A 22,871-nucleotide genomic window follows, 5' to 3' on the forward strand; every position below is an offset into this window, starting at 1 on the left:
TTAGCTCCTCAACATGTCCTGAAGTTCTCCTGGTAACGAACTAATCATGTGATTCAGGTGTGTTGACCCAAGGTGAGATCTAAAACCTGCAGGGACACCGGCCCTCGTGGACTGAGATTGCCCACTCCTGTCTTAGCTAGTCGACATGACTCATCAATGTCTGTCATCTCAATCCAAAAGCATTTCAGTTTTTTATTAATGAGAAATCATCTTTTATGGCTCCCAAGCCAAGTGTCATTCGTTGTCTCTTACAGCCTGAAAAGACAGTGCACTTGGATTTTATTTTTTTTCATCGAATAACAATTAGAGAATAACAGAAGAACACATTTCACACTTAAATCAGTCATCGTCCACTGATGGTCCAAAACATTTGAGCGAGAAAAGCAATTTTTGTTCCTGTCATCAGGCGGTAGCATGGCTCTTCCCTAGCTGCTGATCTTGGTCAGCATCTTGTTGATGGCCTGTTTGACATGAGTGGTGGAGCTGCGGCGTCTGGCTTTTCCCTGAACAGCTTTGCGGCGTCTCACCTCTCTGCAGAGCTCGTGGAATGCCTCGGCCACAGCGCCGCCCTCGTCGGCACAGGCAGAGCATTCGTAGAAGGCACACGCCATTTCGGCTGCCAGCCGCTCTCCTTCCTCTGTACCGACTTGCCGGACGTGGTCCAGGTCAGACTTGTTGCCCACCAGAACCAGAGGAACGTTCTTCGGTTTCTTCACCTCCTCTAGGAGGCTTCGGAGCGGCCCCACCTCCTCAAAGCTTCCCCGATCCGTGATGTCATACACAAGGACAAAGCCGTCACCCCAACGCATGTGACCCTCCCTCTGCTGGATGTCCTCCTGAGAAGAAGACAAGACACATGGTGCTGAAGCTGATTTAGAGTTTTACAGATTTTCCCATGTTTTTAAATAAAATGATGATGTAATAATGATTCATATCTATTTTATGTGTGAAGCTTTAAGTCTGTAGAGACTTTGCTGAACAAATCCATGTTAGCAGTTCCTGTTTCCAGTTCCTAAATTAAGCTAAACAACTGTAGCTTTTTGTTTTTGTTTTGTTTTTTTTACTGTAAAATTATCATAAAACACCAACCAAAGAAAATCTCAGGTAAAAATAACAGACGGAGCAGCTGGAGAATTTCAGATGTGCTGCCTTTACCTTTGGGTCCAGTGAAGCTGTAAAAGTCATATTAGCATTTTCCTGTTTGTAGATTTATGTTGATAATGTAGTTTCTCTCTAATTTTCCCACCAAGAAAACTTTTCATTTAATATTTTTGACTCAAATATTATTTAAACAGAACAGGCTGCAGTCAGCTTCTTTAATATGCATATACATTTTTAGCTCTTTTTGTGTTTAAACATAAAAAGACGTGTAGTCCTTTCTGATCTAAGAATCATGTTTAGTTCCTAACATTATCTTTGCACTCTGCCACACCCTCTTAAGCCCTACATTGAATTCTGCAGCCATCTGTGTAATGCAAACACTCGAGCATGTGCTCTTAATTTGATCATGTGGCTGCAGAATCATCCATGACCGATCACACAACACCTGCTTGGACTAGATGGAGGCCCAAAGGCTCTGATCTCACAGTTACCGACAGAGGAAGCTGAACAATTTATCGAAGAGTGGCCACATTTTTCAAAAATAGAATATTAGGAACCTGAATGGGGGGGGGGAAATGTTTTGCATGTGCATAATATACAAACAATATATATCTGATACAGTATGGTGCTGAAAACATTAGATATATTTAATGAATATTCATTTTAAAAAGGCACATTTACTATATATATATATATATATATATATATATATATATATATATATATATATATATATACATATACACACACACACACACACACACACACACACACACACACACACACACACACACACACACACACACGGCAATTATACATCCAAATATGCTAAATAAATAATAATGAGAGGTCTGACATTCACTGAAGTCGTGTCTGGAAACATTCAGACCTCATCCTAATGCCAGCTGAAAATAGACTACATTGTAATGAGAGCAAGAGAGAGAGATGGCTTGGCTAAAGTGTCGCAGGGGAAATCAGCCGCCAGCAGAACACCTACGCAGCAGTGCAGCATATTTATCTTCAGCCCAAGGACTTACGCAAGCTCTCGCCTGGCAATACTTCTATTATACTCCAGGAAATTAACATCTTTAAGTGCCATCCACTCTCACATCCAGCCAAACAATTCTTCAAAACACCTGAATAATCAGAGGACAAGTTAACTGAATGATGTCTTTTCCATCTATTTCAGTCACATTCACATTCATATTTAATTAAAGTACATTTCAGAGTTGAAAAACACTTGACAAACACTTTTTCAGTCGACATAGACAGTGGGCTGTACACCTACTTTTGGCACAAAGAAACAACTGTGAAAATGAATGATGCAGAAAGACTTGTTATTTTTTTTATTTTTTACAGACAGTTAGTTGGCATAAGGACTGAAGATGATTCATAAAGTGGATAAATGCTTGTTTTGTTATAAAGGCTTTGTCACAGTCTCAAAGGCCTAGAGCAGGGGTCCCCAACTCCAGGCCTCGAGTGCCGGTGTCCTGCAGGTTTTAGATCGCACCCTGGGTTAACACACCTGAATCAAATGATTAGTTCATTACCAGGCCTCTGGAGAACTTCAAGAAATGCTGAGGAGTCATTTAGCCCTTTAAATCAGCTGTGATGGATCATGGATCACCGGCACTTGAGGCCTGGAGTTGCCTACCCCTGGCCTAGAGACTGGTTGGAGACTCCCAGCAAACATCTGTCCTAAGAAAAATGTGTATCGCCCAACCAGTAGGTAAGTGATTTCCAGAGGTTGAGTGTCTTTGAAATCAGTTGCTAAAGCCAGCCAAACACCTGTCACACTCAGAGAAAAATGTGTATCCCATGACTGGTTTCTTGAAGTTGCAAACACTTCTCCAAAGTAAAAGTTGCATCTTTTGAAAGTTGTTGGTTTCAGCGATAAGGCAAAACCTTTACTTTGGAGGTGTACCTTCTGTGTTTCCAGTTCATACTTAGTTGGGGAGTGTTTCAAGACAAGCTGGTGTCTTCCAAACAAACTACAGGTGGCTGCTAGCGAGCAAGGCAATAACTAGTTTAGCACCCTGTTGGCAACTTATTTCACCCTACGACAGCCAGCAACCTCCAGAACCACTCCAGAGTAGTTTTCCCTTGTGACCGGAAGTTGCCGAGAGGTTGCCAACTTGTTTCTGGGCCTCTGCAACTGTGCAAACATCTAAAGAAATGCCATGAAATGTTTGATCTCACTACCACCCAGAGACTACCCGGTGTAATCAAAAACAGCAACATAGGCGATAAACTACTGAAAAAAGTTACCTGACAAATTGTCTCACCTGGCCTGCAGTGTCGAGAATCTCCATGGTGACAGCCTCATCGTCGATATTGGCTTGATGACGATATGTTGATTCTGCAAGGCAAAAAATGTGAGGAAATATTTTATGCAGCATTCAAAAAAAGAACTAAAGTGAGTCATTACTGGAAAACTGACACTTCCTAACATGGGAGTGGAACTCTTTTGAATATTCAGACGATGACACATAAAAGTGATGATTACTGTTTGCAAGAAGCTTACTCACACTAAAACCCTGCATCTTATCTAAGCTGTAATTTTATCTAAAATATGTTGGTGACAGGGCTGCTGGTGAGAAGTTTCAGGAAACTTGCAGGACTGACGCAGTTTACTGCATCACTGTAGCCTTCTTAAAACAACGCGCAACACATCAGAAACACATAGCAGATACCTTTCAAAGTGACGGCTCCAAACTCTCATGCTAGTTATAAAAACATAATGTGACAAAAAAACAAACATGTACTGCAAATGTCTGTGAAAGTTCTCAGCCAAAATGTTCCCATTTTGGACAGATGGTTTGAAAGAGGAGTGAAAGACGCCATCTATGTCTACTGTGAGCGACCATCTTTGAACAGAGGCGGGGCTTACGACACCAACTGTCTGCCATCTATAATCCAGTTTTGAGAGCCTTTCCCAGACACCTTAACGCCCACTTACATCCTGGGCCATCTGACCTCAGGAAATCACATGATAGGGTGGGGCTAGGCTTCTCAGTGAGCTCACCAGGAACCTTGGCTGGTTGTGACCTACACCCGTTTTCACACCTTGGCTCGTGTGATTAGGTAGAGGATCAATAGGGGGTCCATGTCCCTTTTGGGGGGGACACTCCCACAGGGCTTAAATCTGGGACTCTCCACATTTGACTGTAGAACTGAAGAAGCTTCTTGAATGAGAGTTGAAACGTCTTTAAGCAGCTTGAAGAAGTCCAGACGCTTTTCTTTTCAAGCTCCTTAGACTTCACTGCAAATGTTTTAGAAGTGTGGGCATCACAAAAAGCCAGTCAGAGTGACGAACATGATTACATGCTACTAGCCAGCTAGTAATATATGGTTGTGATCAGACGTTAATATACACTCTTCATGTGCATGATGACTGTCATGGGAATTTTAGGCTTTTAATGCTTTTTTTGGGACTGTTTTTCCCCAGGGTGGAATGCATGCACCCTTGAGGCGACTTATGTTGTGATTTGGCGCTATATAAATTGAATTGAATTGAATTGAATGATGTGAAGCTTGTTGATGGCTACCAAAAGCATCTGGTTAAGGTGCAAAGTTGCATGTAACAGACACCGGTACTCCGTGCACATTTTGTACACACGTGTAGAAGTTGCAGTAAGCTGCAGCAACAGCAGAGGGAGATGTTTTATTTCAAGGTAACATGAAAATAGTTATTGAAAAGTGTTTAAACAGACGTTATTAACGCATTTACATCTAAATACATATTAGCCTTTCTGGCAATTAAGGAGCCAGAAAGGATTAAGCTTATGTTTTTTGCTGAAAAATAAAATAAAAAAAGTAAAGCGCCTCGTGGCGACTGCTGTTGTGTTGTGCTATATAAATAAAATTGAATTAAACAGAATCTCCACCCTTAAAATGACTGCAACTGTAGCTCATCTGCAACAGTGGGTTGTTTATTAGTTACCATGGGGTCATTTTCTAGTTCTAGTCCTTTCAGGTCATAAACCTCTTTACACTTTGACCCTCTGTTTGCTGATGATAAAAGCCAGGCAGGCAGTGCAATCCCCCCTGTTTGACACAGTCAGAGCAAAGGCATTTGGGTTTACAGCTTCCCTTTAGAGACATTAGCTAGTTGTCATTGGCACCACATTTGTTTTTGAGGAACCATGTATTAAACATGTTCATGCCTGAGATGGGAGAGCATCATTTTTAGGTCAAAACAACTGCTTTTTGCCTGGTTCAGACAGATGCTGAGTAGCTTGAAGAGAGAACACTCTTTCTCTTCTGCTTACATTTTGGGGACAGGTTTTTCCCAGCATGCTGTCACTCTCCTGGTTGCAGGGTGAAGTTTGACTCTTGCAATGACCTGAAAACAGTCTGAGCTTCGCCTCTCTGTGATTTGAAAAACAGGATGAGAGCTCTGTATTGCCGGCACAGGTGTGAACTGTGACTGTGACCTTTCATTTGACCTCAGTCAGAGAGCAGGTTATCTGCCCGCCCCCCTTCGCTGTCATAAAATCCCATCTGTAAACACCTCGCAGGCAGGATCGAGGCTCCCTGAAACCTTTTTTGTGCAGGCAAACTGCCGGGATTTTCCATCGCATGACATTTTCCATGACAGGGCTTAAACCGATGCTTTCTTCTAGCATTCTGAGTGATTTCACAAAAAATCTCTTACCTCTGCTATCATGTACACAGAGGTCCAGGATTCCTGACTCATTTGTCCCAATGTCTAAAATGAGCAAGTACTCCATGTGCCAGTCACAAAGACTGTGCAGTTCATCTTTAGACATAATTTGAAATGTTATTTTGTTTGTTGCTCCCAAACGTCATAAAAATGCAGTGTGCATTTTATTTAAGCCATTGCAGAATTTTGTTACTGAGTGTTTGAACCTTTCAGACTAGACAAACACGAGGAACACGCTAACATGACACACAGGAACGAAAGCTGCGCCCACACTGGAAGGAATGAACTTCAAACCAGCTAAACTGTGTAACAGTTTGTAACACTACAAAGTCCGATTGTGCTTCTGTTTATATATTTACTGATTCTTCTGGCATGATAGTTGTAAAAGTTCTGGGAATCGTCCCATAAACATAAAAAAATCTGTCCAGTCTCTCATTCAAGATCATCTTCGTGTGCATCCCTGGACTGCTTTCAGCAGGGCAGTTATTTTTAGATTATTCCTGGAGCTCTGTGCCGGCTTTAATTTCACTACAGTCCTCAAACTTCCAAGGTCTTTATGGACCATGACAGGTCAGGATCACAACCAGGAGCGTAGTTTTAGTCATAGTTTTTTTTCCTCTTTCACTGTACACTGTGAATTCAGACTAATAAAGCAGAAATCTGCTTCTATTGCCACTGTGTCCAAGTATACAATGCATTTAAAAAAAAAAAAAAAAAGAAACACACCCTTCAGTCACCAGCCAACATACCCTGGAAGTCCAGCCACTTCCACAAAATGAAAGTTAAGTTTTAGAATTTGGCAATGTGTCGGTGTCAGTAGTGCGATTTCCAGGGAGTGATCTACACAACTGCACTGGACGTTTGTCAAAAACACACCAAAAGGGGCCCATTGAAAAGGTTAAGGTGTTTGATTTATTTATGTTTTGGTTTTAACTACATAAGACTGTTTTCTATGAACCTAAAGCACTACACATTTGATACCAATGAAAAGAACTTTCATAGTACGTATTAAAAGAAAAGCTTTGAAGATAAGTTCTAAAGTATCACTTCAATCGAATTAAATGCTGTATTTCAAATGTTTTATTCTGACTAAAAAAAGATTAGGTCTTATTACTTTAAAAACCCAAGCCAAGAAGCGATGGAGAGGACCTGTCAGACTGATGTTCAGATTCTATCTCACGAGAGAGTTTAAAATGACAGGTCCTGCAAGGCCCCCTCTGCTGTGTGCCAGGTGTGCTCACCTCTCCGGGGGGGATAAATTGTGTTGTGTGATGTAAATGAAATGTCACAGGGAGCCAGAGGAGGAAGCAACTGACGCAGCTGTTTGGCTGCATTCACAAGGAGCCTCCTTAAGGAGAACCAGAGTCACGCTGTGCCTCGTGGGACAGCCTATTTCAGGAGCCAGCTCCCTGTCAGCTCCCAATCTGTCCACGTCCACACCCCAGTGTATCTGTTGATAAAAGCACTGGCAGGAGGCAGTGCTGGTGGTATGATTTAAGCAGGCTCACCATCCTTTGTAAGGGTCTTGGGAAGAAACAAAAATGACAGTGCAAACAGCTGCTTTACGCTGTTTTGGGATCAGGCAGGGAAAAAAAGTCTCAGTATCGACAGTGAAAACCATCCAGTTTGTTGATGAACTCTGTCAGTGTGCGCTTCCATAAATTGCTCCAACAAACCAGAGAAAATGGTGCAGAGCATGAGCAAGCAAAAAAGCCGTGTGATATAATATAAAGCAGAGCTGCTGTTGTCATGCCAAACCACAGGAGATTAGAATCTGTAACCAGACGGTGTGCAGAGACAGAAATAACTTTTGCAATATTGTGGCCATGTGCAGTCTGAAGTGTTGTTGGTTCCCATTGTGCTGCTGGGAATGAGAGCCATGTAGTGTTTCTGCAAACTCAGTCTCTGTTGCTACCAGCCGAGAATTTAAACATACAGAGATCTGCACGTTTTTTGGTTTTGTTTTTTTTTTTTTTACTCCTGTTTTTGCATCTTTTAATTCTCTTCAATGATTGGTTCCTTAACTAGAGATGAAAAAAAAAGAGATTAAATTCTTGCCACACATTTTCTTTCTTTGGATGTGCAGGCTTTTATATGTAAAAGCTAAAAAATGCAGCGAATGCAAAAAGTGCTTTCTTTCTTAGTTATCAGAACTCACAGTTTTTTTTTGTTTTTTTTTTCCCACTACAAGCATGCTGACACAGACGATGGGCTAAGTTAAGAGCTGAAAAAGTATTAATTCATAAAATTAGCCCTTTTGGACCTTAGTTTAGTCTTTTAGCTAATGAGTGTGCAGTTTCACAGTCAGATGTATGCTTCCTCCGTCACATCACATCATATCCAGCACGAACACAACAACAGCAAGTGTGTGTGTGTGTGTGTGTGTGTGCGCGCGCGCGCAGGTACACAAGCACACTCATTCTTCATTCAAGTACTGAACATATCTGGAGATGCCCACATGTTCGTATATTTACATGATTCTGAGAATATGAATTTAATGTGTTAAGCAGTGGTTCCCAGACTTTTTTTGCTAGGCCCCCCTTTGTTTTACAAGAAAATGTTCGCGCCCCCCCTTCTCACGCACGCACGCACGCACGCATCCTCCAACCACACACGCCCATATTTTGCTCCATTGCGGTTCCTTTCACACCTCAAGCATTTAGTAAACAATTAGGAAAATACAAGTAACCTGCAATAAATTACAGGTAGAAAGAATGTAAACTACTAACTCTATTACTCTACGTCCACGCCTACAGGGGTATTTTTGGACATGCAGCCGTTTCGTCCACACGTAAACGGCGTTTCAAATCACTAAAAACGGAGATATTTTAAAACTCCTTTTCCCGTTTACGTGTGGACGAAGAATACAGAGTTCGTCACGCAACGTCAAAGGTAGGTGCCTTTTTTCACGTCACGCTGTGCGCCACGTTATTGTTTACATGAGATGAATTGCAGAATGGCAGATAGAGACAAAATACTGTTAATCTGACTATCTGCAGGTTTTACACGCTTGCATATACACATGCATTTACCGTCCCTCCATTTAGAAAGGCAGAGGCGTCACGATGTGATTATTTTACTGTATGTGTAATAATATTCAACATTGCCATCAATGCATTTTTCAAAAAATGCCTCTCTGTGCAAAATGGGTTTAAAAACAAACAACTGTGGGATACTGTTTGTCCGTGATTTGAAGAGCCCAGCGCTGCTCCCCACGAAGGGAAAACCAATTCTGCAGGGGAGACCTACCTCGGCACTTGTGCAGGTGAAGCCAAAGGGAAGACATGCTTCACCATATTTTCTAGTCTTTGGCTTAGAATGAAGTTGGTTTGGAAACATATTCAGCGATGCTTCATCTCCTGCTTTGCATTTCTGCATTTCTATCCTGCAGAAAATTGTCTTCGCTAAGCCTGAATTTTTTGCAGTCACAGTAAATCTACTGTCCCCTGAAATAAAATCTGCCTTTGAAGATGCACAAGATAGCTCTGCTTGGGCTGTTTCGTACATCTAGGCTGAAAAGGGACAATTCACTGCAGGGAATAAGATCTGAGCTTGTTTGTAAACCTGATCCAGATAAATAGGTAGATAATAAATGGAGATGAATGGTGAGCAATAGCTACTGGAAGGCATACTGAGATAGATGGAGTGCAGCCCCCATTGCGGCAGTAATTCTCCAGCATGCAAACCCCCTACCTGTGCGATCTGCTCATAATAGTGTTTTAATGATGTTTTGAGCACTTTGAGGGTAATTTCATCCAGGCAGTCTGATTGGTCACAGACACCCTCCAGCGGTGCTGTTATTTCCATTACAGACCTCAAGGGGTTGTGACGTAACCTCTTGTTGTAACCAAGGAAGCAGTTATTGCTCTTTTCCTGATTTCTACCACATTCCCTACTTTGAGTTTAAACAGCAGACGTGTAATATGAAGCTGGCACAGTGGCAATACATTATACTGTAAAAAAGTAGTAAGATGTGGATGGGTGGCAGCTGAGTATGATCTAAATGCCACGTATGCTAAATGTAAAAGAAATCCAGAATCATATCGCTTTAAAGTGTTTCCTCTTTGTTGGTCTAGCACCTGAACATATCTCAGCAGTCTCACAGGCATATGTTGAGATGTCACACAGAGGCCATAATGACTGTGATCATTATGTTATTATATGAAAATGGATTAATTATGCTCCTGAGTGCGGTCTGCTTTATGTTGGTGATTGCACTGTACTGCACCATGTATTGCTAAGAACAGGCAGGCTATTGAAGGAGCATCATGTGAACAGTCCAGAGGCGCTGACCTGCCAAGCACAGCCAGGAAATGAAAAGCACATTATAGAGGAGGCACTTTGTGTCCCATAATTACAATGTAGAGAACTGGTTCAACCAGAGTATGAAAAGGCCAGTTCTACTGTATATAATGCACTGATAAGAGAAACCCCCCAACAACAATTTTACATTACGCTGAGTTGTAGCAGTTTCAGCACTTTATCCCAGAATTTTTAATGAATCAATTATTGCTTTTATTCTGTTTTCACCAGATAAACATTTGTGCAGAAGATTAAAGTGCTAGCTCTGTGCTGGCCATGATAGTGCCCATGATATAACTCCTGCACCTAGAATTTCCATTTTCTCTTTTTCCTGTTAGATGAGGAGATTTGGTATATATTAGTGCTGTCTGCGTTAATCTCGTTAAATCTCTCATCGCAGGGTGTCAACGCGTTAGCGCCGTCCAGCCCCACATGCGGGGCAATCCACGTTAACTCGCTAACGAAGATTTGCCGCATTAATGCAGTTATGGAATTAACGTTATTTTAACGAGATTAACGCTAACAGCACTAATATGAATCTATGCTAACTATGAAAACTAAAATGAGCAGCAGCTAGCTTACCTTAGATTAAAAGCTGGAAACTAGCTGGGGAAAGCCATTACCCTAGCTGTGCCAAAAGCAAACACATTTTCATTATGTCATCTTTAGAGAGGTTCATGCAGGAAAAATGCCTGAACAAGATGTTTCTCCTGCTTTCAATTTTTGGCTAAACTTACAGAAAGAGGGCACAAAGCTAAAAGTAATGCTAGGCTAGTTACAGAAGATTTCACATTAGCGGTAGCATGGCAGAAAAGAATCAAGGTGTTGCAATGGTCCAGTCAAAGACCAGACCTTGAACTGACTGAATTGCTGTGCTGGGACTTTAAGACACCTGTGCCATATAACACTTGTATGACAAAGTCATACAGAAAACCATTACTTCAAGTTATTGCTGCTAAAGGTGGTTCTACAAGTAACTGGCTTAGGTTTTGTAAAATTAGTGGAATCTGCTGTGTGTTTTTTACACCTGGGGATAGCTTTAAATAATCAACTTAGTTAAGGACTACATGTATTATAAGAACTTCATATAAAACCATAAAATTGACAGTGTGCAATTTCTGCAGATACAGGAGATGGCAGTAACAGCAGCAGGAGGGGATACACGTTTCTTGGGCTGTCTTACCAAGTGTGGGGTCATACTCCCAGATGAAGCGTCTGGTCAGAAATCTCACCACCAGAGCTGCAAAGAACCACAGGACAAATGTGTTCAGCATATGAAATCAGCACACGAGACACACAGCAGGGTGGCAGTTTGATTTTAAGTATTAAATAGTTTTCTTTTTTAAATAGACTGCATACTGATTCATGAATACACTTTTTACTACGTAGATGAAATTAACTAAAAATTGATGACCATTTGTTTATAATAGTGAAGCTCAATCTACAGCCCTAATATGTACATCCACTAACATGTATTCTCAGAAAATCAGCTGTGGCTAACGCACCGACAGTCCATAAGATCCAAACCACTTTAACACACATTTCATCTAAATGCTAATACCCACTGGAAAACGTCCAGCTCATTAAGACAGAGTTCAAACAACCTTGAAACATCAGCTCTCAGGTTTTATCAAGAGCATCTTCTTCTCTGAGACAGGATTGTTGGCCTGCCTTTGACAGTATCAGCCTTCCTTTAAAAAAGCATCCCCAGTGAGCCAGTGACTCACTGTCTTAATGGTTTACCATCAACAAGCAATCTGCCGCACAGAAATGTCATTTATGCAGGCTGAATTAGACAGCCCTTCCCTGTTTATCAGGCACAGCCACACACCAAACCCTCTTTCTCAGAGTAAAATGACCTGTAAACACTGGTGTAAAATGTGTTCAGTTAGCTGAATGCTGCAACATTTCTCCTTTTAGTTCAGTTGTTGGGGAGGGGTGATGTCACTGAAAAAGAGACCTGCTGTATCAGTTTACTTTATGTAAAGAGATTAGCAGAGAAAATAAATGTGGTGGCTATGAGCTCATTCACTTTCACTCAGAGTGAAATGAAATGATTGAAACCACTCTCGTCTGTCAGTGAAATATGGATTCAGCTGTAGGAGGTGGGCATCTCTGTCATGGTCCAAAGGTTTTGTCTAGTATTTGCTGAATTTTGGTTCCTTTTGTTGATTCTTTTGCTTCTAATGTTGTTTCACTGTCTTTGCCTCCCTCTGTCTCTTGTGTTCCAGTGCCTTCTCTGCTCTTTTATTGGGGTTAATATGAACCTTCATGTCTTAGTTTTAGCCTTGCCTTTTTGTTATTTTCTGTTTACTTTGATAATTGAGGTTGATTGCGTAAAGTGGTCAGTGTAAAGTTATGTCTTTTAGTCTTTATTTGGACATTGGCTGCTTTTTCACTCATGTTCCATCCCGTCCTTGTACCTGACCATTTCTAGATAAATAAATCAGTACAGGTATTTCACATTTTCCTAGTAAACTATAAAGAAATGACAGGTGGCTTGAGATTCACCATTCAGCATCTAAATGGACCGTTTCTCACGTAGCGCTTTGGTGCTTGTTTGATTGTGTCCATGTATTTATACAGTCTTCCCCTGCATTTAAGTTCTAACGTTCACACACCAATTAACTCACACAGGGATACTTTGGCCCCCCAGTTCGAACCACCAACCTCCCAACTGGAAGATGAGCAGCTCTACCTCCTGAGCCACGACCACCCTTCATGAAGTTCAAAGACGTTCCACAGGAAGACTGTAAGTCTATTTACTTCATTCACCTAAAGCTGGACCATTTAAATGAGCTGAGTTTTGCACTTTGGCTCAATATCGACATGCTAAGCTTTACTGACCTACCAGGCGTTCACCGGATTGATTTGTCAATCCGTGTTCTTAAAGGTAAAAGTAGGGTAACTTTGTTCTTTATCAGCATTTAACTTTCTTCACAGTGGTATAAATAAAACAGTATGGCTTTAGAACTTATATTATAAATGAATTTTTAGTAACAAATATGTTAAAGCAACATTAAAGCCACCCAAGTCTCTTCACACTTTTTAATTAGCTTCGACTCACTGCCATTGGGACTGCCTGGCTTTCATGAGTCCAGGTGGGTCTCTGTGTAATCATGTCAGCTTACTGAGCTCCTACTTATGGAAAAGAGCTCATGAAGGAACAGTTCCTCCTTTGAACTTGAAAAACAGGCCTGTCTTCCAATTAACCAAGTAAAGGAAGAAAATCCACAATGAAAAAAGGAGTGAAGGTGAGCCAGTGCCTTTGAGCTCAGGACAGTAACTTTCACGCATGAGGCAGACTGCAAAGCTTTACCATTTTATCAGCCAAATTGGTCTTTTACTTCAGCGTTCATCATTCCTGTCTTGCTGATTTTGTTCCTCAGGAAATCACAGCCTCCCTTTCTCGCTAACAAATTCAATGTGTTTTTAGGCAAAGGGAGTCCGGGTCATGTAACGTTCAATTATCCCCTGAACGCAGTGAAAACAGAACAGTGGCAGGTAATTTGTCAATTTGCTGTTGACAAAGCAGACGAGCGTGCATATTTATTCTCGGAGCACTTTTCCTTTTCCCGTTCAACCCTAATTTTGCCGTTGAGGTTTTAGTGGCGGTGGCCTGGATTCCAGGTGGCGAGAAAAACCAATGGGGTGTGAAGTCCTTTTCTCATTAGATGTAACTCTATCTCCTGCTTTTCACTTCCACGGGAAAGAAAGGTACACACGGCAGAGAGGAGCCTTTGTTAATGTGCATCAGTGCACATTGTGGCCCAGATTCACTGAAGGATTGCAAACAGAATAATGTGCAAGGTATCGCCAAGCTGACCAGAACACAAAAACAGGTGATTTACTGACTGTGTGCAGAGAGAGGAAAGCTGATAACAGCGCTGGCATTTACAAAAAAGCCTTTCTGTGCTCATCACATATTGCTTATGTGGATACCATTTTCTAGTTTGATCCTTTTTACTTTTTTTTAACAGTCTGATAGAGGCGTTGCTTTGGCTAAAATGGAGCCACACATTTTGCAGCGACTCTGAATTAGAGTTGCATTTATGCTTTTAGCAGCCTGTGTTATTATGTTTTGAAAGGTGTGATCAAAAACTGGCATTTAAAAAAACAAAAACAAAAAACAGTCCAGCAGGAATAATGACCTTCCGGCCACAAATTTCAAATCAGAAATCAGAATACTAAAGTGAGTGGCCGACTATTTTTTTTTTTTTTTTTTTTTTTTTTTAAATGACTGAATTTGCATAAGCAGGAACACCCTGAACACACATCTGTTTGTATGGTGGTTGGTAATATCCAGGCGATGCTAAAGGGGAGACGGAATGAAATTTAATAATAAAAATAATAATGGATTGGATTTATATAGTGCTTTTCAAGGCACCCAAAGCGCTTTACAATGCCACTATTCATTTACTCTCACACACTGGTGGAGGCAGCTACAGTTGTAGCCACAGCTGCCCTGGGGCAGACTGACAGAAGCGAGGCTGCCATATCGCGCCATCGGCCCCTCTGGCCATCACCAGTAGGCGGTAGGTGAAGTGTCTTGCCCAAGGACACAACGACCGAGACTGTCCGAGCCGGGGCTCGAACCGGCAACCTTCCGGTTACAAGACGAACTGCCAACCCTTGAGCCACGATCGCCCCATATGAAATTAAAAAAAAAAAAAAGAAAAGAAAAAAAACCAACCTAAGAATCAAACAGATGTTAAGGCAAATCCAAAACAAGACACAAAAGAAAAACAACTAACAGAGTAAAACAGGAAGCAAGTTTAATTCAAAATAGGAACTGAAGCCAAATAATGACCAAGAAAACCTCTAGAACAGTAAAGCAGTCTTAACAGGAATTTGAAAATCAACAAGATACAGATGTAATACAATATAATTTAAGCCTAATATTACATTTGAATTCATAATAAGGCCTCAAAACTGTAATTCAAAACTCAACCAACTCGACTATATCAACTGAGAATTCAAAATAATGAAAAAGACCCAAGGACCATGAAGCAATGTCCTGGTCTGCTTTGGTGAAGGCCCACTGTGGACTAGATCAATCTTCAAATACATGGTAACTAATGTTGCTGTCTGCTACACATTTAGCATAACTGGGACCAAAAAAAATAAACTAAGCATTAAAAACAGGCTGCTGTTTGGCAATAGCAGTAAAGTCTTAGAGGTAATAAACCAATAATAAGCAGTATGTGCTTGCTAGCATCAGCTAATATTAATCAGCTTAAATTGTGTTTATTCTACAGCAGCTTATAACTCCTGCATTGACTTTTGTCAGTGTCACTGGCTACAACATTACCGCTCCTTAGCCACAAATAAAACAGGCTGTGTGTAGCGATGGAAAGTAGATCAGAGTAGAGCCGCTGTTTTATATTTTCTCTGGTGTTTATTCTCTGGTGTCACATAGCCTGCATCATGTGGCTGGTTGAAAAATTCTCTTTATATTAACTATTGCCTTATAATGTCTTCAGCTGCTAACGGTTTCTTCACAACTTGACATTTCCCAACAACTGACCGCAGCTGGAGTCAAAGTAACAAAAAACAGATCTGATCTTATCAAATTGTTCAGCTCAGACTTCATAGGGCAGCTGCGAGCTGATGGATGACAGAGGTTTCAGATTTACGTCAGACACACCATCCGTAGTAGGTGTTTGCCAAAAGCTTCTTTTATCTGAAGTGACCTAATCACATTAGCGGCAGAATGTTGGACTAATTGCAAACAAAGCAAGAGCAATTAGTGGCGCCCATGCCCCTGTACTGAACCAGTGTTGTGTTACTCATTGAACAGTCTCTATTGATTCCTCATGACCATCAGACGAACACCCACAGCTCTTTAGTTCCTTTCAGCCACAAAAAACACCTCTTCGCTGTCTCTCCCAGAGCTGTGGCTCTGCAGTCAAGTCCTGTACCTATTGTGTTCGTGTCACGTTGGGTCATGTCACACAGCCAGCTGTGCTGATAAGACTGGAGGAGAAACGGTTACATGGGAACTGCCTTAAAAACAAATAATAGAAGCGAGAAAATAAAAATGTAATAATAGAAAACTTGAAATACTGTATATACAGATATGAGAAATAAAGTTTACACAAGACTGTTTTCAGTCTTGTGTAAACCACCCACGCTGTTTCTCTAGGAACAAAGAAGGTAAGTAGCAGTGTGACCACCTCTGTTAAAGTGTGGGCATTAATAGAGTTTAACAATTGCACCAGGATGATGTCTGTGCTCAGACTGTGCAATGATCAGAGAAATTACAAAAAAACAAAACAAAACCAAGAGCTACAGACTCTACAAGTGTCAGTCAGCAGGTTAAATGTTAAAGTTCATGACAGTACGATAAAAAACTAAAAAGACTCAACAAGTATGGCTTGTCTGAAAGGGTTACCAAGAGAAACTCTTTCCTTTCTATAAAGGTGCACCTAAACAAAGCACAAGATTTCCAGAAAAATGTGCTTTGAGCAGATGAGACTAAAGTGGAGATCTGTGGCCATAAAGCAAACTGCCAAATGCTGCACATCAGCACAAACGCATCACACCAACTGTTGAGTTGTTGGTGGTGGAGGGGTGATGATTTGGGCTTGCTTTGCAGTATCGGACCTGGACACCTTGCAGTCATTGCTGTGTAACTGAAAGCTACTACATGACAAACCAGCATACAAACTGAGCTAAACTGAGCTACATTTTCCCCTTGATTTAGTGAAGATTATCTAAAGAGAGCAGTAGCTGGGGGATCAGAGGGTTAATGTTAAGTACAGCTGCCTTCTACCAGGTGGAAAATGTTACCACATATTTGGACGCATGGGTTTGATATTAATATGACTTCACGGATAACTTTATTTCTATAATACCCGCGAGAGCTCAGAAATACTGGCAAATGTGATTAAAAATAATCAGCAGCAATTGAATTTCACACAGAATTCAGTGTTGGATCTGGTTTAGACAGATCATAGCATTTGCCTGTGCAGATTGATGCCATCAGACTTGTAGTACATTGGCTGCTTTTATGTTTTATGTGAACAGAAAAGGGATGAATCATTAACAAGACATTTCTGGGGTTTTATTGCATTTGGTTTAGAAAAAAATGGCCACTCTGCTGCTTTGTTGGCAGACAAGAAGCAGCAATTTACACATAATGTTCTCCCCAAAAGCTTGTAAAGAGTAACACTTACCAGGAATCTGTAAAACAAAACGGACAATTTTGTTCTGATTCTGTCAACAACTTTGAGATTGTAAGATTCATTACTAGTTTAGATGACTAGAGGATTACTATTTGTGCAGCCGGCCCCACCCCTTAGTCAATATCATAACCATTTACTTCGGAGACGTTGACAGGATTACAGGTCACAGCTCGCTTTCCTTTAATTATCGATTTATGGTTCCTGCAAATCCTCTCAGCAGTTAAACGGAAACTGAGGAAATGAAGACGTTTTATTTATGCAGCTTTGCAGATCCATTACCCCCTGGTTCGAGGATTACTTCTGAGAATCTGAAAAGCTTCTGCAGGAACTAAATTATTTAAGAATGGTTAAAGTCAACATAAAGTGATGGACAGATGAGGGAAAGGCGTACAGCAGCGTGACAGCTTGATGCTTACAGCGCTGACACAAATGTATTCAACGTTTTTATTAACTTGAGAGATTTCACCTCATTTTAAAGTACTGATGAATCTGAAAGCAGTTTCATGGAAACAGCCAGCATTTTTTGTTGCTTTTTTAAATGCCAGTCAGCTAATTTCTCCGACTGTGGAAATGAAAACATTACTGTGCTGGACTGTTTCTTTACACACGCCAAGATGTGACAGCCCTCATGCTAAAAACAAGCAAACATATGACCTACAAAAGCTCCCAAACCACTTCCTGAACAGTAGGTCAGGTCACAGTTTCCAGTCTCAGAGCTTTCCCAGACTTCCTTTCACCACCATTTTCCCTGGGGCATGACTGTATCTCATACCACCAACCAATACACCAAGCTTTCTTGGAACAGTTGAATACCCATAAACCATTTTTCAGCCATAAGGATGTGTGTGCTTGTCTGTTTAACATGGGCTGTTACGATTCCCAAAGCTGCCAGGGGAAATATCCAATCCATCTTAATACAGATAGATGTGAGGGCAGACATCTAATCATCTCAGTCCCATTCCAGATCAGATTACAGCTCGCCAATCACGCTCCCATTCATACATATATATTTTAAATCGTTTTAAAAGCCCATAAAGAACGGATGTGGGAAGGCTGAAGTGAGTGGAGTAACAATAACACACAAACCATTTTTTTTTTTTTTTTTTTTTTTTTTTTTAGAATAAGATTATTGAAGGATTAGTGTATCACTTGGAGTTTCTTGTAATTTTGGGTTATTTAAACTAATATAAAGCATTACACTTTATTCAAAAGTAAGTCGAGGTGAGGTGAAATATATTGTGATTCATTTATCTGTATAAACTTGCACTAAAGTAGCAGTAAATATAGCAGATAACCTTCTACCACTTCCTGAGAGCTTAATAAATTTACATTCATAAAATCCCATGTCAGTAAAATCCATCTTTCTTGTCAAACTTGATAGTGACATAAAAATATTGGGACTGTTTAGCACCAGTGTTGGGCAATAACGGAATATGTGGACCGGCGTTACGTATTTAAAATACGAAATATGAGTAACTTTATTCTGTTACAGTTGCCGCTCAAATAGGTGATAATTAGAATACAGTTACGTTGTGGAAATAAATGGATTGCACGGCGGTCTTTTCCTCTTTCTTATGTTTGGCTATCTTCTCTCTAATTTTGGTAATTTCACACATTGCTGGAAACCCAAACAAAACACGCAATGAGAAGCTCTAATGTGAGCATCCTATAAATGTTGATGGTGTCAGTTACACAATGGACCCGGAGCCAGCACAACAGATCCAGCAGTGCATGGGCAGGAATGCATTTCATACTTGGAAATTCTGACACCACTTTACCTTTAAAGAAGAAAGGGATGATGGGCAAAATCTGACTGTGCAATGAAAACTCTCTCAAGCTGCTCTCAGCATCAGAAGACTCCAACCTAAAGAAACATCTGGAAGTAAGTTCTATTTTAAAAACTAACGTTAGCCTGCTGCAGCTACCTTGTTTTAGTTGTGGTAGCTACCTGGGTTATGTGCTCTGCAGCATCTTCGATGTACTATTGCTGTGTGATTTATTACTATTACTGAAGGCTACTCACCAACAAGCTAACATCTAACATTAACTTATGTTAACACAAGCAAATATATTGTCTATTCAGAGAGATTTGGGCTTAACGGCCAATTGGTAGAGAAAAACAAATGAGAATTTGCAGGATGTGATATATCTGACTACAATCAAACCCCAGTTAAATAATATACAAATTAACTAAATCAAATCAAACTAAATATTCAGCCCATTCACACCCTCAGCTCTCATCTGATAGTTTACCCCACGAACAGAGGATAATTGGGGAACTCCAATCAGGTGAACATCATTAGGCTGTAATCATGTGTGCACATCATGAATCCAGCCTTCAGGGAGTTGACATCAAAAGAACATTGATTAGTGGACTTCAAAACAAAAGCACAACAAAATCAAAACTTCCTGTCAGACACTGCAAGAGTGTGCTTCACCTTAGTGAGGGAGGTGCTTCCCAGCACCCCCACAAACACTATAGTGCACAGCAATAATTAAGTCATTAGCGTCAGTCTTGCCTGCCTTGCTGTTCGTCATCAAGAGCATATATATAAGATTGTATTCAAATTTTAATTAGCTGACAAGTGCTAGCAGGTTCCTTACTGGGAAAAGTCAAGGACTGTCAGAGTGAAACTAGAGCCTCCATACTGATACAGCTGCTGTTAATTAATTTGATATTTTCACAATAAAATGTATTTAATATTGACCAGAAGGTCAATGAGGCAGTAGCTCATCCGGCCCAACATTCCTCACAGTTTACTGGTTATTTTCTGAAAAACAACAAATGCGACTTTGTCCTTGAGCACAGTTTGAATGTGTGCAAGTTTGTATAGATTCTGACCAATACTGTAGGAGGACTGATTCTGGTGAGCTGTGGAGGCACACACGGATGTGTGGATGAATGGATAGTGTAGACCTTGGAGCTCGCAGCTCCAACAGCAAAAATGGGAACATTATAAAGTCAATATTTAGTAACTTCCCAGCAATGTATTTTACAAACTAGCTGGCAACCACCTTTCTCTGTATCTGATTTAAAAAGTGAGTACTGTACTTACAGTGCAGCGTTCATCATATTAGATTTATCTGTGAGGAGCCAGTATCGGCTCAACGACAGATAGTTTGACCTTTAATGTCTTTCTCGCATATCTGAAATCAAATTACTGTTTAAAAAAATATATCAGTTGGGAGTGTTAAATCTGCTACGCTGTGATTACAAGCTGCATACGAGCCGTAACTGTATGTAAACAGGCAAGCAAAGTTTAGCAAATGCTCCAAGGAGCCTCAGCTATGTTCTGTTCCCAGAATACCAAACGCAGTAATACTTGAAGAAATCTCATCATCTCTCTTCCCCTCCTGATCAGATTACAGCTGGCCAATTATCACCACATGACTCATCTCTTTTTCTTCTCCATGCCTACTCATTAGTGACAGAGGTTCTCAGATTCCTGCTCATCATACAGCATTTAGTTTAATGAGATGTCGGCCATAATGAGCACAAGTGCTCTTGTGAGAATAATAGAGGAGCGTTCTGCTTTTCTGCCATGTTTACTTTGCCATTAACCATAGTAAGATTAATAATTAACCCTTTTCATAAACAACATTAAAAACAGAAAGAAAATGTTTTACATGAACAGCTCTCGAACAGCTGTATGAACCCCACTCAATCCGTCAACTACCAGTTTTTAATCTCAAATCCCCTCCTCAAAAATACTCCAAATTAAGCACGCTGTCGGCATACTACAAAATCAAAGAGCTTTGTAAAACATAAAAGATTCATAAATCATCCGGTGGTGCCCAGGAGCAGCAGCAGTGAAAATGAACACATTTGTCTTTGTATCAGTGTGAACAGCGTCCGACCTGATGCTGCAGACGGCCTATTTAAATGCCGTTGTGTGATAAACACATTCCCAGCGTCATGAGTAGATATTTTGGCAGCTAAATTGGTTTTGCTGCCTCAAGCCAGGTTCTGGTAATAAATCAAACGGCAATTAAACCATCAGGTGTCGCGCCGTTTTACTCTGCCGAGCTGTTAAATCGCTCCCCTCTGTAAATCTCTAATGCAGAGGGATTTGCTACACTTGCGAGCAATCTAATTAGATACGACAGTAACATTACGACTGAGAGAGATAACAGGGATTCAGATCTTCCGCATACACAAATATAATTTAAAGACCTGCACGGCACTTAGAAAGCTCGACTCTGATTCATCTGTGGCTGCTTTCAGCTCAACAACTGTTTTTGCATCACTGCCTGTTTTATCTTTAAGCGATGTCTGCTCCTTTTTTCGTCTACTGCTTTGAAGCATCAACTTTGGCATTTTGAACACCACCATCTTGGTTTTTTCTTATGTGGACGAGACAAGCGAAGGGTGGAAATCTGTGGGAGTATCTTTTTCTGTATGTAAAAAATAAATAAATAAAAAAAGCCACTTCCCAGTGATTGCATTAAGAAAAAGCTGGTGATGTATCACACATTTATAGCCTTTTAAGATTTTGAGAAAGACTTAAGCATACAGCAGTGGAAAAGTAATTTGGCTGCTATTCTTTGGGCATTTAAAGGTGGAAATGGGAGCAACAACACGGGGTAATGCCCGGATTCTCCATTGAGCACATTGCAGTTTATGGTCTCCGTGTCAAAGGTTAATGATTTGTAATCGGGGTCTTTGCAGGTTAAAGATTAAAGTGGCTCCAGAGAGAAGCTGCGCAAATATTTAATAAAACTGGCATAAGTGAGATCACTTGGCTGACAACAGTAGCCACCTGCACTCTTAATTCAATGACTTTTCTTTTGAGTCTGTTGAACTACATCCAACCTATGTGGCCACTTCATTAGATGCACCTGTTTAATTGCTCATTCATGCAAATATCTATTCAGTCAAACACATGGCAGCAGCTCACTGCATTTACAAGATGACCTGTCGGACAGAAAGGGGAAGAAAGGTGATTTAAGTGACTTTGAATGTGATTTGCTTTACTTGGTACCAGATGGGGTAATCTGAGTATTCCAGAAACTGCTGATCTAATGGAATTTCCCCACACAAGCATCTCTAGAGTTTACAGGGAAAAGTCAGAAAAATCAAAAATATCTAGCGAGCGGCAGCTCTGTGTGTAAAAATGTCATTTTCACCCGATCTCTGCCAGCTACAGAGAACCGGTGAAAATGAATGGCTGAAATGCTTTAAGCTGATAAAAGGGCAACATTAACTTAAATGACGACTTGTTAAAAGGAAAGCATGCAGAAGAACGAACAACCTGTTCGACACTGAAGCAGCAGAGAAACCTCTACCTCTGTGAGCAAAGAACAGGAAAGTGAGGCCCAACAAAATTGGACAATTAAAGATTGGGAAAAATGGTTTGACGAGTCTCAGTTTCCGCTGCAATATTTGGATTGTCAGAAACATGTTGCAATGATGTTAGGGATCTTTCCATGGCACACCTTGGGCACACCAAGTTAAAAGACCATACTATCTAAATATTGTTGCTTGTCTTTTGTCATAAAGCTCAGAAACTGAACCTCAAACAGCCCTCAAGAGGCCTCCACAGTCGCGAGATCCCAGTTCAAAAGAGCACATTTTGGGATCTGGTGAACTGAGAGATTTGCATTATGAATTTGTA

At 40.7% G+C, this 22,871-nt stretch overlaps 1 protein-coding gene across 1 annotated transcript in view; it reads right to left on the reverse strand.

Annotated features, from left to right (window-relative positions):
• Nucleotides 1-425: 425 nt before the first annotated feature.
• rerg (RAS-like, estrogen-regulated, growth inhibitor) overlaps nt 426-22,871 on the reverse strand; it is a 35,736-nt gene continuing 13,290 nt past the window's right edge. Inside the window, exons 2-4 of the mRNA XM_085376489.1 lie at nt 11,253-11,309; nt 3,387-3,460; nt 426-836 (exon numbers count right to left, since the gene is read on the reverse strand). Coding sequence (XP_085232615.1) covers nt 426-836; nt 3,387-3,460; nt 11,253-11,309 — 542 coding nt within the window. The remainder of the gene's footprint in view (nt 837-3,386; nt 3,461-11,252; nt 11,310-22,871) is intronic.

This window comes from Diplotaxodon limnothrissa, linkage group LG17, assembly GCF_057381915.1.
Source record: "Diplotaxodon limnothrissa isolate DT_005_m linkage group LG17, D_limnothrissa_male_GT1.1, whole genome shotgun sequence".
NCBI lineage: Eukaryota > Metazoa > Chordata > Actinopteri > Cichliformes > Cichlidae > Diplotaxodon > Diplotaxodon limnothrissa.